This window comes from Coloeus monedula (assembly GCF_965178545.1).
Source record: "Coloeus monedula genome assembly, chromosome: 1".
Lineage (NCBI taxonomy): Eukaryota > Metazoa > Chordata > Aves > Passeriformes > Corvidae > Coloeus > Coloeus monedula.
Window position 1 is genome coordinate 146,734,389 of NC_138781.1, and position 14,990 is coordinate 146,749,378.

At 43.5% G+C, this 14,990-nt stretch overlaps 1 protein-coding gene across 1 annotated transcript in view; it reads right to left on the reverse strand.

Moving 5' to 3' along the window:
- Nucleotides 1–14,990, reverse strand: part of SNTB1 (syntrophin beta 1) — a gene marked incomplete at its 5' end in the record, with an annotated part of 106,608 nt that overhangs the window by 2,947 nt on the left and 88,671 nt on the right. Inside the window, 2 exons of the mRNA XM_082285939.1 lie at nt 1,452–1,648; nt 8,301–8,440. Of these exons, the coding sequence (XP_082142065.1) occupies nt 1,452–1,648; nt 8,301–8,440 (337 nt within the window). The remainder of the gene's footprint in view (nt 1–1,451; nt 1,649–8,300; nt 8,441–14,990) is intronic.

Genomic DNA, 14,990 nt, shown 5'->3' on the forward strand with positions numbered 1-14,990 from the left:
CTACATGCTGACAAAAACCAGTGTACTTATGTTTAAGAAGGCTCAGACTGGTGTTTCCTCCTTCCAAACCTTGGCAAAGTCACAGCTACTCTTCTTGTTGCATCTGACAGACACAGCCAAAATCAATAAACACGGCACACAATGCATGAGAAAATTAGAAGCTGTAAAGGGTTTCCCTAAAGTATTTTGACAAAGATGAAGACACTCTTGAGTCCTCATTAGTGTCATGGTAATTGAAAAAGGGTCCAGATAACTGTATATAATAGCTACTGCAGCAGAAAGTCTGTGTCTTCCCCTCAGCTCTGAAACAAAGGCCATGATCCAAATTAAAGAATGAAGAGTTTTGGTGTTCACATCCCAAGTTCTCTATTCCATCACCTTCCTATGAACAGTTCTGCCAAGAAGGATCCTTGGCACTGGGATAAAAGCACTGTGATAAAAGAAGGGGCTGATGCCTTTCTCCTTCTTTTGGAAAGAATGGCATCCATGTCATGGTGCTGAGGAGATGGACCTGTCCTTGAGCTGGTTCCCACTGAGCTCTCTGGTTGGTTTGCACATTGGAGGCCCTCAGAGAGTATCCTAAGCTCCCTGTGGGGGATGGGGCCTCACAGCAGACAGGCGGGAGCCCCCTGCTCAGCAGCACGTGGCTCTACCTGAGCTTTGAGAAACCAGAGCTGCCTGTTGGCATGGGTGGATTTGTGCTTTGGCTCCTGCTCACACATTTTTAGGGAAAGTGAAGATAACATTAAACATTAACAGCCCTGCCAACTGTAGGACTAACGGGGAAGACTGCAAAGTCTGGGGGCACTCAGAGAGTGCCCAGCCTCAAGCCCCAGAGCCACCCCAGGCTTATAGCTACCTGGCCAAACAGGGCATCACTGCAGAGCATGTGCAGCCAAGTATGTTTATTCCAGTTGATTTTGCATTTACAGAAGTGCTGAGAAGTGACACCTTGATGTTCAGGAAGGGAAATGACTACCCATCAAAATGAGGTTATTAGACTGGTTTCTGGTTTTTTACTCTTCTCTAGTGTACAGAGCTGGGTGAATAAATGACTGATTCACACTTGTGAATGTGCCAGTCCTCTTCTGCCTCCTCCCTCTGCAGGAGAAACTCTGCTAGGCTCATGGAAGTCTCCTGAATATCAGAAAAATGCTCTTTTCTGTGGGTTTCTGGACAAACCTCTGACAATCACTCCTCTGTGACATGCAGGCCTCCATGGCTGACTACATAACTGAAAACAAATCCAAAAGTCAGCATGACAGTGACTGTGTCACTGCACAACGGTACCGCACCAGCTGGGACTGGCTCAGAACCTGACAGTATTTTAAACACACAGAATCCTAAACTCACACATTTTTTAAAATTAATCACCTCTAGCAGAAGGAATGTGAACTGCCACGAGCATCACAGGAGGGGTGTGGAGCTGTGGCGCTGCAGGTGTTACTCACATGTGGTGATTTCTGTGATGAGCTCTGCAGAATTGTGGCAGCCCTGCACTACACTCCTTGTCCACAGTGAGAGGTCTCGACTGGTCTCAGTCCTGAACAGATGGGTTTCAATCCCTTGTCTTGTACCAGTACGGGTTGCAAAAGACAAATCCACCCCTGACTTCGGTGAGCCTTTTCCTGGGCCAGAATGAACCAACCTGCAATTGGATTTGAAAACACATCAGGGAATTCTAACAACAGTGCACTGCACCAAAATCCCCACCTGAGCACAGCTCTGCTCTGCACATTCCTAAATACATGTGGCTGGGAGCCTGAGAACTTGCATCTCCTCTATATTCACGCAGAAGAGTGAAGGCCCAAGGCAGTGAGCACAGAAGCAGCTGGACATACAGGCGATGACATGGATGTCCCAAAATTTCTTAACGAATTGTACAAAACACCCCTTTGGATAAGGAACTGAGAGATGTCCCTGACTGGTCTGTGGTGATGGAGTCTGGTCCACAGATACGAGTGCTGGCTCACATGAGGCAGCTGACTCCAGCTTCCACTATGAAGCAGCATTTCCTCTAAAGCTTAAACATCTGCCATCAAACTCAGTGATAAATACTCTTGAGTAAAGAAGCTCTTCAAAATATGTAGATGCCAAAATACTGTCTTGTACTTACTTTTCCCATAAGGAACCTGTAAAATGCAAAATGTTGCAGCTACATATAATCTGGAATTCTCTCACATTTGTCTGCAATTAAGTTTTTTGCCCAGCATCAACAGCTGATCTCCTGCGGCCAGGAAAGGCTTGTTCATCTGGGCAAACAAAAATGGCAGGGAATACTTTTGAGTGAGAAAATCAATACCTCATAAAAATTAATTCTTCCTTTAATCTGCCCTTTTATGTTGGTTTTTTTTTCCCCCTCTAGAAGTGTGGACAGTCAACACAGAATTCACTCAGGGACGCAACACTGATTCATCTGAAAAGAATAATCCAGGGGAGCTCATCACTCTGAGATTTGGAGACTTAACCCTCAGAGGCAATTGCAAAATGGAATTTGTCTGAAAAGCTTATTTCTGTCTTCTGCCTTCTGCCTTCTGTTTCCCTTTCTATAGGCAAACAATATACTTCGTAGGAATCTATAAAGTATGTGGCATGGTAGCAGAACACTTGTGCTAAAGGATAAAACATTAAACTAATCTTCTGAATGCTAATTTACCCTCAAATTATTGTTTTGCATCAGCATGAACAGTTCCTGTTAGCTGACACTGTAAGACTATGCCACCAAACAGGAATATTTTAATAGAAAAAAGCAGAAAGGAAAGAAAAAGCACAACTTTAGCTTTTCAGTTATTGAACACCAGCCACAGGGCATCTGAAATTTTCCCCAATTCCCTGACAGTCCATGCTGACATTTGGGATGCACATTGTGCCAAACAGATGCACCCCTCTTTCATACCCCACTACAAGATTTGCAAGATTTTTTCATGCTCAAGTTCATGGAAACTTTCTTTGGATTTTGAGCATCCAACTTGATTTTATGGTCCCAAGAGCTCCTGGGAAGTGAGACACAGAGTATCCTGGTCAGACATGCCCTGCCCTGTGTCTGGGCAGGACAAGAAGGGCTTTTTTCCCTCTAGAAAGGCTGAGTTAATGCCCCACTCAGCTTTGATACTCAGGGCCTCCTATCTGCACTATGGGCAGATTTTCCAGCTGGGGACTGAGTGGCAAACAAACAACCCAAAAATTCTAATTCCCTTTCATGCGGTGTGAGAGGGTACAAATTCTGAGGGGAAGCCACATCTTGATAGGCAGGAATCAGGGAACTGAAATCTCCAGTGACATCTGCTGCTGTCTGTCCCTGGCCGGTCACCCAGGCACAGGCATGGCCACTGCTCTCATGCTGCCTTCTGCTACTGGGCTGTGGAAAAGCAGCCTGGAAAATCACAAGTTTGTCATTAGAAATAAAACTATTTCACCTTTTTCCTGGGTCATCTCCTTTATGCAGTGCTCATCAGCTGTACTAAAAATAATTTTCTATTATTTATGTTACTGAATACATAACAAACAGATGGTTCCAATGTTTGATTTCCTTCCAAAACACACAACACCACTACCCACTCCCCCACACCTTCATGCTGTATCCATAGTACTCTATTGTAGGTTTTTCAGCATATGGATAGAATGAAGAGGTACTTTACAAATTAAAGTATGTGAACACATCCAACATGAACATTGATTCTTGCCTGCCTTTTCTTATTATCTCCTCATTATTAAAAATCCAGTCTCACTATTTAAAAATGCTTTTCCATCAAGCAACTCCAGATCATGCTTTGGAAAGTCATGCACTTAAACATGAACTAGACAAACATGCAGGAGGACATTTGATAGTATTTATGTACCAGCTGTCAGTACTGATGTATTTGGGTACAGGTCAAAGGATTCCCAAGCTTTAATAGAGTTGTATTCATGTGAGCCATTTCATTTACATAGAAGATATTTTATTCAAAAGGCCACAAAGATACCTTAAAAGGCAAAAAATAGCCTGAGAAACCTCACAGAAGGCTTCCCTCGCTCCTGCCTCCCATCACCCTGACTGCAGGGCAGGTTGTGTGTGTGGTGTGTGCTGCACCCCAGAGCCGAAGAAGCACCCCAGGCCCTGCTCTGGTAATATTCACCCGCAGCCTTTGAAGGTTTCTCTGCTCCGTGGAGGTTTCTGGGGGAATCTCTGAGCACCAGAGCCCGAGAACTGAGCCCCGAGCGCCGCAGGCTCCGCCCGGCACAGCAGAGCCGCGAGAGGGCAGGAGAAGGCTGGGCACGGCCGGGTGTCCCGGCACGGCTGAAAAACGCAACCCTTGGCACGCTCCCGGCAGCCAGGGAGACACTTTTAATCTTCTCCCATTTATCCCTTGTCTCTCTATATTTCGGGGACCTTTATAACTTTATTCTTTGCAAACGTGTGATAGCAAGATGGATATGGTCCAACATGAAGTGCCGGTGCAGGGTGGGATGCACTGGGACCTGCTGCTCGTCCTAATACTATGGGAAGAGTTTCAACAATTTACTGCAACAGCCAGATCTAATGGCCTCTTCAGAAAGGACAGTGAGACCAGCACTGACATTCAAAGGAAGCCTTCAGCTGCTCACTTGAGATTTATCTCAGAAGAGACCACGCTACAAATGCATCAACACTCGTGCAGCTCTGCTGGTTAGAACACCACTGCCATCTGACCTTTCCTATGTCACCCTGACTTAGCATTTGAAACCTGCCCTGGAATGGCTGTACTCCTTGGAAACCTATGCACATGCTCGCAATTCATCTGCATGGAGGGAACCACAATCCCCCTCCCTGCCTTGGGAAGACAAGCAGAGAATTTGCACAGCACCTCATACACCTCACGGCTCTCAGGGCACCCAGTTCTCTCTGCCTGTCCCTCTGCCCACTTGACCAGATGACTCATCAGTGCCCTAACTCCTTCCCCATCTTTTGATGTCATTAGCTATCAAACTGCTTTAATACTTTCTGGTTACAGATCTCGGCTGTATACAAAAGCTCCTCACCTGATCTTTAATCAGAGCCCAACATGGGCTGCTTTTTTTTTTCCTTTCCTTTCATATCTGGCTATGGTAGATAATGGAATTTGATTGCAAACATATAAGATGTAATTACTTAAGCCCCATTCCCATGCTAGAGGGAGGCACTGTTATTCAGGCATAAGGAAACACTGAAACAGAGATAATGACAAAAAGGTCCTTGGAGTCAGGGCTGTGTGCCAGCTCCCGTGCCTCCCCGTGCAGAGATTTAAAGGAACAACTTAAATCTGATCTCAGTTTTATTTGAGCTATTATTTATATTCCACACAAAGCTGGAAAAGACTGATGGGAAAATATTTTTAGGTCTTAATGGCATCCATAGGTTGTAGGCAAACTTATCAACAAACAAGAAGGGCATCTTGAAATTTTGCTGTTAAAGGACTGTGAGAAAATTGTAAGCCTTCTACCACTTTCCAATTTTCTCTGCTCATTATGTCTTGGGTAGATTAAGCATGACTCTGTACAGGATCTGGCACTAAAGTTTTCCAGTTTCAGCAGCTTTTCAAATATGCATTAGCTAAGCAAAAATGTTTTCCCAAGGACTCATAAAAATCTGAAAGATGGGAGCAGCTAAGATTACAACATGTGCTCTGCAAACTTTCCAGGTGAAAAGTTCTAAATTGCACTGATCAATGCACAGAGGGGATTAAAAAACTCATCACGAGGAGGGGAATCACTGACCGAGAATGAACACAGCAGTCAATACCACCAGCAAACCCACTGTATTTTTTTGTTATAACTGTACTCAGTGTGACAGATCATAAAAGCAGGACCCTGCAGGGTTTTAATCAAAAGCATCCAAAACAGGAGGTGTAATGATTTAGGGAATCTGTCCATTTATGTAATCTGCTCACCTTGGAGATTCATGCATATATGTGTATTTATCACATTGTGACTCCATTCTGAATGACAAGTTCTGTATAGTTGCTGTCTTTTTATCTGGGTGTTAAATTCAGTGATATTAGTAAGAAATCACAGAAACAGGGCTGTCAGGAGGTCACCCAGCACATCCTCCTTCACAGAGCAGGGCTAACTGTGCTGTGTGTCACCCATCCTTCAAAGTCCCCAGGGCTGCACACCTTTCCCAGAGAACCTAATCCAGTACCTCACCAATTCCCTGGCACAAGTGCAGTCAACTATGTCCTGTTGTGTTCAGGAAAGATCTAGAAAAGATACTCCTCTGTCCTCATTGTGTCTTATCTTCACACCTGAAAATACTGACGTGTTCCATGGACTTCTCTAGATTAAACTACTAGGGTTTCTTAAGTATTCACCTACTGATGGTGTATCTATGTTATATATTTGCATTGCTTTCTTCTAGACCTTCCACAGTTAACTGGCATCTTTTTGGAAGTGCATTGCCTCTCATAAACATGGAGTATCACCTGAGGCCTTACTCATTCTCTGTAGTTAGGTATGATTACTACATCTGCCCAAAATGCAACACTTCTTTTATAACCCAAGCTGATTGTCTTTATTTTCCCCTCTCAAAAACATAACACGTTAGATTCAAGCAATTTTATCACAGTGCTCAGGTGCTTCCTAGCAGAGCAACTACTTTGTTGCTCATATTCTACGCCAAAACAGCAGAGGTGATTACTCCCCAGCACTGAACTTTGCACCTGTCCTTTCTGAACTGTGCCCTGGCTTTCTTACAGACCATCCTGCCTTGCTTTCTTCCCAGTGTGTAAAGACCCTTCAGCAGCCTGACACGTGCTGCACAGCTTCTCATTCCCTTCCAGCACTAAGACCAATATTTTTCCCCTCAGGCAGGTGTCCCATCAGACATGGAGATGACCATCCCCACCCAGGGCAAGCCCATCTGCAATCAAATGTGACCGCTTGAGACAAAATAATTAAGTAACAGGCCCCAAGATGTGGACTTAGATTGTTTGATGCAGTAAACTGGTCTCACTGATGATGGGGGCTGATGATACTCACCAAGGAGTTATCTTGACACATAACAATGTGTGGCCAGGAAGAGGCAGGGTGCATTGCAAGATCTCCAGTCACTTTAAGGAGGATTTGGGCCCACATGAAAATGAAACCCCGAAAAAAAGGGGAGGAAATGCATCACCTTCTGCTGGGGCGCTCTTTCTTCTCAAACTCTAAGGCTTAGTGACACACCTGGACACAGGCTCCAGCTGCAATACTTTACCCAGCTTTCACTGGGACTTACCACCTGGAATTGTCAACATCCAGCACTACACCATGCAAGCACGCTGCAAAGCTGGTGTCTCTCGCAGCATGTTACAGCAACAAAGGGGAAGTCAGTAGTTGGCTTCCCAGGAAGTCTGAAAGCTTTGTCATGGGTAGGTAGACTGGGACAAACAACCATCAATGTAAATCAGTGAGTTCAATTTTATTTTTTTAATATAATGACTTAGCAGCAAAGCCTCAGTTCATTTGGGGAGAGACAGAGAACAAAAATTAACTAATGAGAGTGCAGTAAAAGACCCACTGCTTCTGGCCAGGGGCAACCAGCCCTTCTGAATGAGAACTCATTGAAAATGGTATAATAGAGTTCTGTAGCAAGGCTGAAACAAGGAACAACAGCTCTTTCTCAATCCCTTTGACCATACTGGCAGAGAAACATGATTAAGATTCACATCGAGAAGCACAAACAGTTTCCACTTAATAAAGGCAACCATGGGAAAGCTCTCTCTGAATTAGTGTTAATGGATACCTTCAAAATAATGCCAATGGTTATTTCCAACCTAGATTCAAGAATGTGTCTTCCAAGATTACCATTTTAAGCTAAAAAAAGCCAGGAATTCATTTGCTAGAGCAGGAACAGAAGCTGTGCTGAAAGTGTCTCCATCACATGTGGAACTCTCCAAAAGCCCCAAACTGGTGGTGCAAAACTGCCACACCAGCATGTTCAACTTGGGGCAACAAGTTCACTTTTTTTCGGCCTGAAGGAGCAGCTGGAAGTCAGAGTGTTTCTGCCAAGCTCACAGGTTGCACACTGAGATAGGAATCTCAAGAGATAGAGATCATGGCTTTTTCAGCACTCCTGCCTCTCTATCCAGGCCAAGTGGCCACATCCAAAATCCCAGTGAGTTTCTGGCCATCAGCCTCAGCCAGAACTTGAAATGGAGGAGAAGAGAGGAGTTAAGCTCAGCACATCGGCCCACTGAAGAAGAACCCGCTTCTCCAACCACAACATTTCAAGTGTGGCTACAGCTGTGCACCAGCCGTACACATTCCTGGATGACTCAGCTGTTCCCACTGCTCCTACAGCTGTCATGATAAAAAAGCACAGGTACCTGGTGGCGAGCAGGGGGTAGGTATGCACAGGGCTGAACCAGGCTTCCTTCATCCGTGGCATGCTCTCATATATTAAGAGGTCTTTCTCTGTCAAAACCACTAACACTGGCTTCCAGTGCTTCTCGTTGTCTCCTGGCACCTGGAAAAGAGCAAAGTCTCATAGAAACAACAAGAGACAAAACTACCAGCATGCAAAGCCAGATAAGACAACATATCGAGTTGGGTGAGAAGATGAACACAAGAGAGTATTACTTCTTTGGCTTTCTGACATCTCCCACCTGAATTTATAATCAGATGCAGCAGAAATGGAATAACATGCCAAGTCATCTGCTGCTCCCATTAGCACTGCCATTTCCAGCCTTCCCTTACTACAGGCTACTCCATAAATGCAGTATTGGAAGAACACTGAGGTGGAGCTGGCTGTTACTTAGCTATGGTATGCATGGAAAGACCTTAAATGTATATTTATAATGTGCACCATTCATGTGTAGCTGGCACACTAACCTGAGTGCTGGACACTGCTGCTGCTGTTTCTATTTGCATGAGTAAAAAAAGCTGCAACATCATCACTATTAAGGAAGAGTGTCAGGTAGCAAAAACTAGTGGTTTGGGAGCAGATGCTTTTTTCCTCAGCAATTCACATTTTTTTTGCTTCTCCTTCCTTCATAGCATTCCTTCAGTTTTACAAGTGCCAGTTTATAAAGAGATCCAACCTAAATGTGGGGTTGATCTCAAACATTGACTTGGTGATGGATCTGCCTTCATATTTCAAACCTGTCTGTCAAAGATGTCTAAAGACTGGGGCATCAGAGCCCTTTACTGGCTGTAGAATTCAGATGTGGAATTATACTTTGCAGGTTAGATGTGTGACGTCCACATGGCAACACATTTACTATTACGGGGACCAAGTACGGATCCTGGTTTTTACGTATTCTACTCTGGCAGCATAGAAGTGTCTTAGAATAGTTGGGAATATGAAAGGACCTTTGTTTTAAGCAAGAATGAAGCCCTTTTCACTGACAAACTAATAATTTTCCTTTTGGTGCACATAAAGAAAAAGAAACACTGGTCCATAGTAACACTCACAGCCATGCTTTCAAACACAAACATCTTGGCTGGATACTGAAAGGAATGACAAATTCTGAAATTCACCAGAGAATCTGGTCATCTACATGATTCCTCCACTAAAACCTCTTCGGGGACAGAGAAGCAGCTCTTCTAAGGCTGTTCTATGGTTGACCCCAGCCTACTTGCCAAGGGCACATCGTTGGGTGGAGAAGTATAAAAGGGATCAAAGTTTGGCCAGGCTGGGAGTGGCACACCCAGGTATGATAATTCAGAACCACATTTGAAACAGTTGTTTTATACAAAGCCAGGCTCCTGCAAATTTCTAAACTTTCATGGGCTTTCAAGACTGATGTAACATACCTTTACATCAGAACACCAATGCCCAAAGCAGATCTTAAACTAAGATTTTTGGCTTGTGCAATTTTTAAGATGTATTTCTCCCTCTGAATTAAGCTTTTCCAATAATCATATTCCTGTTTACAGCATTACTTGTTCACTGGTTGTTCATTTCTCTTGAAGTCATAAACAGTTCATCCTTTCAATTTCTTCAGAAGCATTAATACTTATTTACAATTTTCTTGTGGTGACAGTTTCTTGAAACAATCTTTCATTTTCAAATAGGGCCGAATAGAGAAGCCACATAATTAACACACCTGTTACTACACTCACAAAAGAATGCAAAATCCAGAGTTCTCACAGTCCATGTACCATGAAAATATTCACGTGAGCAAAAAGCATCCTCAGCTTCTTAATACCACATTTATTAACTACAGTTAACACCCCAGTTCCTAGCGTGGGAACATAGAAATGAGTGTCACAGTTAATGTTCATGTTAAGTAAATGTTACAGTTAATGTTAACATTTAATTTTAGAGCACCTGCCTGTGTTCTTTAACTAGAAAGGTTTTAGTACATACTCTCAAAAGTTTTCCAGAAAAGAAAAAGGAAGATAAATATGAAACCTCTGTGACCACAAGCAATCCAAAGACTATGGGAACTATTCACAGCTTTTCTGCAGAACCATCCTGCCTGTGTAGCATTTTCAATCACATGTTTTGCTATTACGTGGCTGGTCAGTCAAGAGTGACTCCAGAAACTTCAGGAAACACTGTTCCCTGTAAAGCAATCACAAGAAAGCTAATAAAACTAATTTTGGTGGCTAGTACCACTACTCTTTGCTGGACATCTGTAAACATTAGGAGACAGAATTCCAGCATGAACCCTGAAGTTAATGACCTGCACTGTGAAGCCCACAGCTTTGCCCCAGTCCTTCCCAACAGCAGGGTGATGTGGCTTGGTCATAAGGTATTTAAGATTTTTCTCAAGAATAAGTGACCTTACACTACCTCTCCTTGTTGGATATATCCCTTGTTTGTCGGGTGTGTACTGGGAAGAGGCGAGGGGAGGAACAATGTTTGCCTGTGTTCTGCTGTGCAGCCCTCCCCAGTGAGAAGGGCCATGCAATACACACACAGAAGCACATTTTTTAAACCTTGCTGGGACCATAGCTGCCTCACTGATGAGGAATGCTGCTGGAAGCAACACTGCTGCTATCTCAGACCTGAAGAAGGATTTGTGGGCCTGAAAGCCTGTCTTTTTTTCCCAACTCTAACAGCTGATCTAAAAGATACAGCCTTTCCTTAAAAACCTTGAATCGTATCACTGTTCCCTTATTTTGTACTGTTTGGGTCAGGCTGTAATAGCTGATGCCATGCTGTTCAACAGGCAGTTGGCACTTCTGGAAGGTGTCAAAGAGAACATGCTGTCTTGTAAATAGTAATAGCAAATTTTACAAAGGAAGAAGAGAGGCTGCAAATATACCATTAGCCTACAGGGCACATTCTTCACAAAAAAGCATGGGGAATTAATCCAGATCAAGCAATGTCATACCAAGCATGGGTATAATAGCAAATTGCAAAACAAAAGCAAAAAACATGCTGCTTATGGGCAGCTAAGTGAAGGATTTGTTCAAGTTTTAAAGATAACATGAAATGCCTATGTAAGAGAAAATTTAAATATCATTTGAGATACATGTTAGATGCACTGTTTTAGATAATAATTAGGGCCAGATTCTTAGCCAGAATTTTGCAGAATTCTGGCACTTGCACTACAGTTTCTTCGCTCCAGTTCCCACTTGCACATGTACAATTCAAAGTGCATTGATCTCTGTTGCAGACAAATAAAATCACCACTCTAAAAAACTTTTCGAACTCAACCTTTTTTCAAAGTCAAAATTGTTAGATCAAATCTAGATGAACTACAGAAAAGAAAAATCAGTACTCCACAACAAAATGAATCAGTAAATATTTTGCTGGTGTTCTGGGCACTGCTCAAGTACCTCCAAGCAACAGGTACCAGTGTTCCCTCTCTATGTGTCACTGGGGTCACTGCTTATATTCCCAGGTGAAATTCCACTTCAATGAAGCTGTAAATCTTTATACCAGAAGCAAACTCGATTTTTTTCTTTCCTAGACACACTGTGTCTCTAGATCAAAGTCTTAAAGCAAAAACTTGAAAAGGGAGAATACTTTCTAAGAAAAAAAACCAAGTGGAGTGAAGAATCCTTTTTGCTACTCCAAACCTCTTTGCTCCTCATTTACTCACCCCCTTAAGTGGAAATGCCACTTTTTCCCATATGCACTTCTTCGGTTTACCTTTCCAAATTAAAAAAATATTTAATGTGCTGCAGGGGTGAAATCTAATTTTTTTGTGTATAACAACATGATGGCTGGGCTTGGGATGACACCAGAGGTGAGACCTGTGTTCATGACTTGTACAGACACAGACATCCCCTGCAAAGTCAGGTCAAGTGTTCCATGTTTCCACATGGACACCACAGTCTCTGCTGGGGCAGCTCCTCTGACAGACACAGCGGGAACAGACGGGGATGTGGGGGCGGACAAAACGTGTGCAAGAACAGCTGCTGTATTCCAGCAGCTACACGGAGACTTGGCCATCAGCCTTTGGCTGACACAAGGGCAAACGCTTCAGTGCAGGACACAGGCGGCACACGCGGGGCTGGGACACGCCAGACCCCACGGCACCAAGGAGGGCCCGAGCTCCGGCTGCCCCCCAAAGCCTTTGCAGTGTTGCTCCAGGCTTTGCTTTGGGACCAGATCTGCGGTGTGAAGGACTGACTGCAAGCAATGACACAAGCTCAACATTACCTGTATGGCCACTCTGCTCCTGCTGCTTTTCTGGCCACTGCTCACAATGTACCCTTAAGGAGTAACTCCCCTGGTACACAGCCGTGTTTCAAAGGAGCCAGCTTGTTGTGCCTGAAGTGATGGGGACCCCTGTCTCTTCCAATGGGTATCACAGCTTCCAAACCTTTAAGAGTTTTCACATATAATTAGTTGCCATAAAGACAGTGGGCATCTCAGTGGAGATAAATCCTTCTACAAACTGTTTGGACCTTTGCTCTTTCATCTGCCAGGTCTCCTTTTCAAAAGGTTGTTCTTTGAATTTCAGTTATTCATCTACTTCAGGCTGCCAGGAATGGATGAAAAAATACTTTTAATCTATGAGGCTCGCAGATAATTAAATTAGAGGCCTTGGTCTACTTTGAAAAGCTTTTATATTTTTGTTACCTCAAAGGGGACATTTCAATTACATTCCCTGTTTAGTAAACAAATTATAAACTGCCAACAGACTCCACTGCAGCAAGTATCCAAAATGTGTCTTTTCCAAGACCACTGTGTAGGCAGCAAGTTTATGTTTACAGTAAGTGGTTTAACCCCCTTTTCCAACACCTCCTTCCAAATCCCAGACCTACACTATCGTCTTACACTGAGCACAGGAGGAACAACCAAGAAAGAATTTTCTTGCTATTTTACCTCTTCTCTGTGCTGAGATTTGACACAGGCTGGGATATGTTCTGCTACATATTTCTTGCCTTTTCATTGTCTTTTGATGAAGGCTTACATCCATGTTCAGAATAAATTTGATTAACTTACAGAAACCCACTTGTCAGTTCCTGAAAATAACAGCTGGGACTGAAAAGGGTTTTTGCAAGATGAACAGCAGGGATGCAGAAATACATCCTGCAAACCCCAGCATATGCAACAACGCTGATATTTCTGTGAGCTCATTTGATGGGAGGCAATTTGCAATGCAGGAGAGGGTGTAAGTGACAGCCGTAGGCAGGGGATATCAACACCTCCCATACTACACACAGATGAGATGTGTTTTGCTGCTAAACTTTGTAGTTTTAAACAGAAAATAATGTGCACGTTGTTTAGGGTTTAAAAAAAAAAAGCTAATGAAAATGTGTCTGGTCTTGTTTTTCTCTTTCTTTGACCTCAGTGACAGCTCAGAGGTGGCTTGTGCCATTATCAGATCTGGATTAAAGTCAATGCACACACAAAAATCTCCCAAAGGGCACAATATTGCCTCCTGTAAGCAGTGAGCAGTGAGCAAGTGATGCACACAATTGGCCAAGGTACCAGTGCTGCGCAAGCAACCAGAGCCATGGAGGTCAGGTGGGAACCACAGCAGGGACCACACTGATCCAACTCTTGCATTACCCCGAGCAGGAATACACTGACAGCCTCAGTTACAGGCACTGCTGAGCATGGACAGTCAGGATAGAAGTGAAGATGCTATTAGCAGACACCTTTGAATCTGTTGTGTGTTCATGCATAACTTACTTGTGCATTGTCTGGGCTCTTCAGGCTGCACGAGAGTGGCTGTAAACTTGCTTTCTGAAACATGCGTCATGAACATATCACCAAAAACCTGGTGACAGCAGCTGCCGGAAGTTGAATAAATATTGAAATAAAAATCACAAAATTAAAATTTGGGAGAAACTGTACTTCTAAGATGCAGCTTAGTTTTGGGAGAGGTGAGGAGCTGTGTTGTCTCCAAAATAACCACTGGACCCCAAAGCACTAAAAACCTAGTGGTGGGGGAAAAACCCGTACTTCCCTTTAAAATGGAGCAGTCCCCTTTCTCCAGTAAGCCAGGCTTGTCCTGGGAAAAATGCAGAAGAAGCACAGCATGATTGTGTATCTTCTGCTTCAGTCCATGGAGCTATTTTGCACATCAGGGTCAGCCACAGAAGGAAAGGGATTCTAGTTTGTGTTGGAGGCTTTGGAAGCTCTACCACATCTCCTGTGCAACTGCCCAAGAACAGTGATGAGGAAAACAGGTATGCCACTCAACAGCCACTGCTCCCTGCTATGCCCTGCAGGTTACTGTGTGCTGGAGTTGTGCTGTGAGCAGAGTTTTCTGTTCAAGCCAAGGTGAAGCACATTTTGAGGGAGTTCATCATCATCAGTGGGGCATAATGGTAATTGTACAAGAGCAGAATCCATGTGCAGACACCATAGTTTCAACTCAACTGTCCCTGAAGAGTCTATAATTTACAGTTGAATCTGACTGGTGCTGATCAAATGGGTTCCACATTAGGATAAATGAGTAATAACACACATTGCCTCAAAAGATACAAGAGTGTCATCTTTCAATCCAGTAAAAGTGTGTGGATTTCTAAATAGCAGCTCAAGAACACTTTTCAAAATCATCCAATCAAATGTGAATGCTGGAGGTGGACTTTTGATTTGAAAGCAGCTTGTAGTTTTTAATGATGGCTGAAACACGAAAAATGCAATTTGAAATTATTAT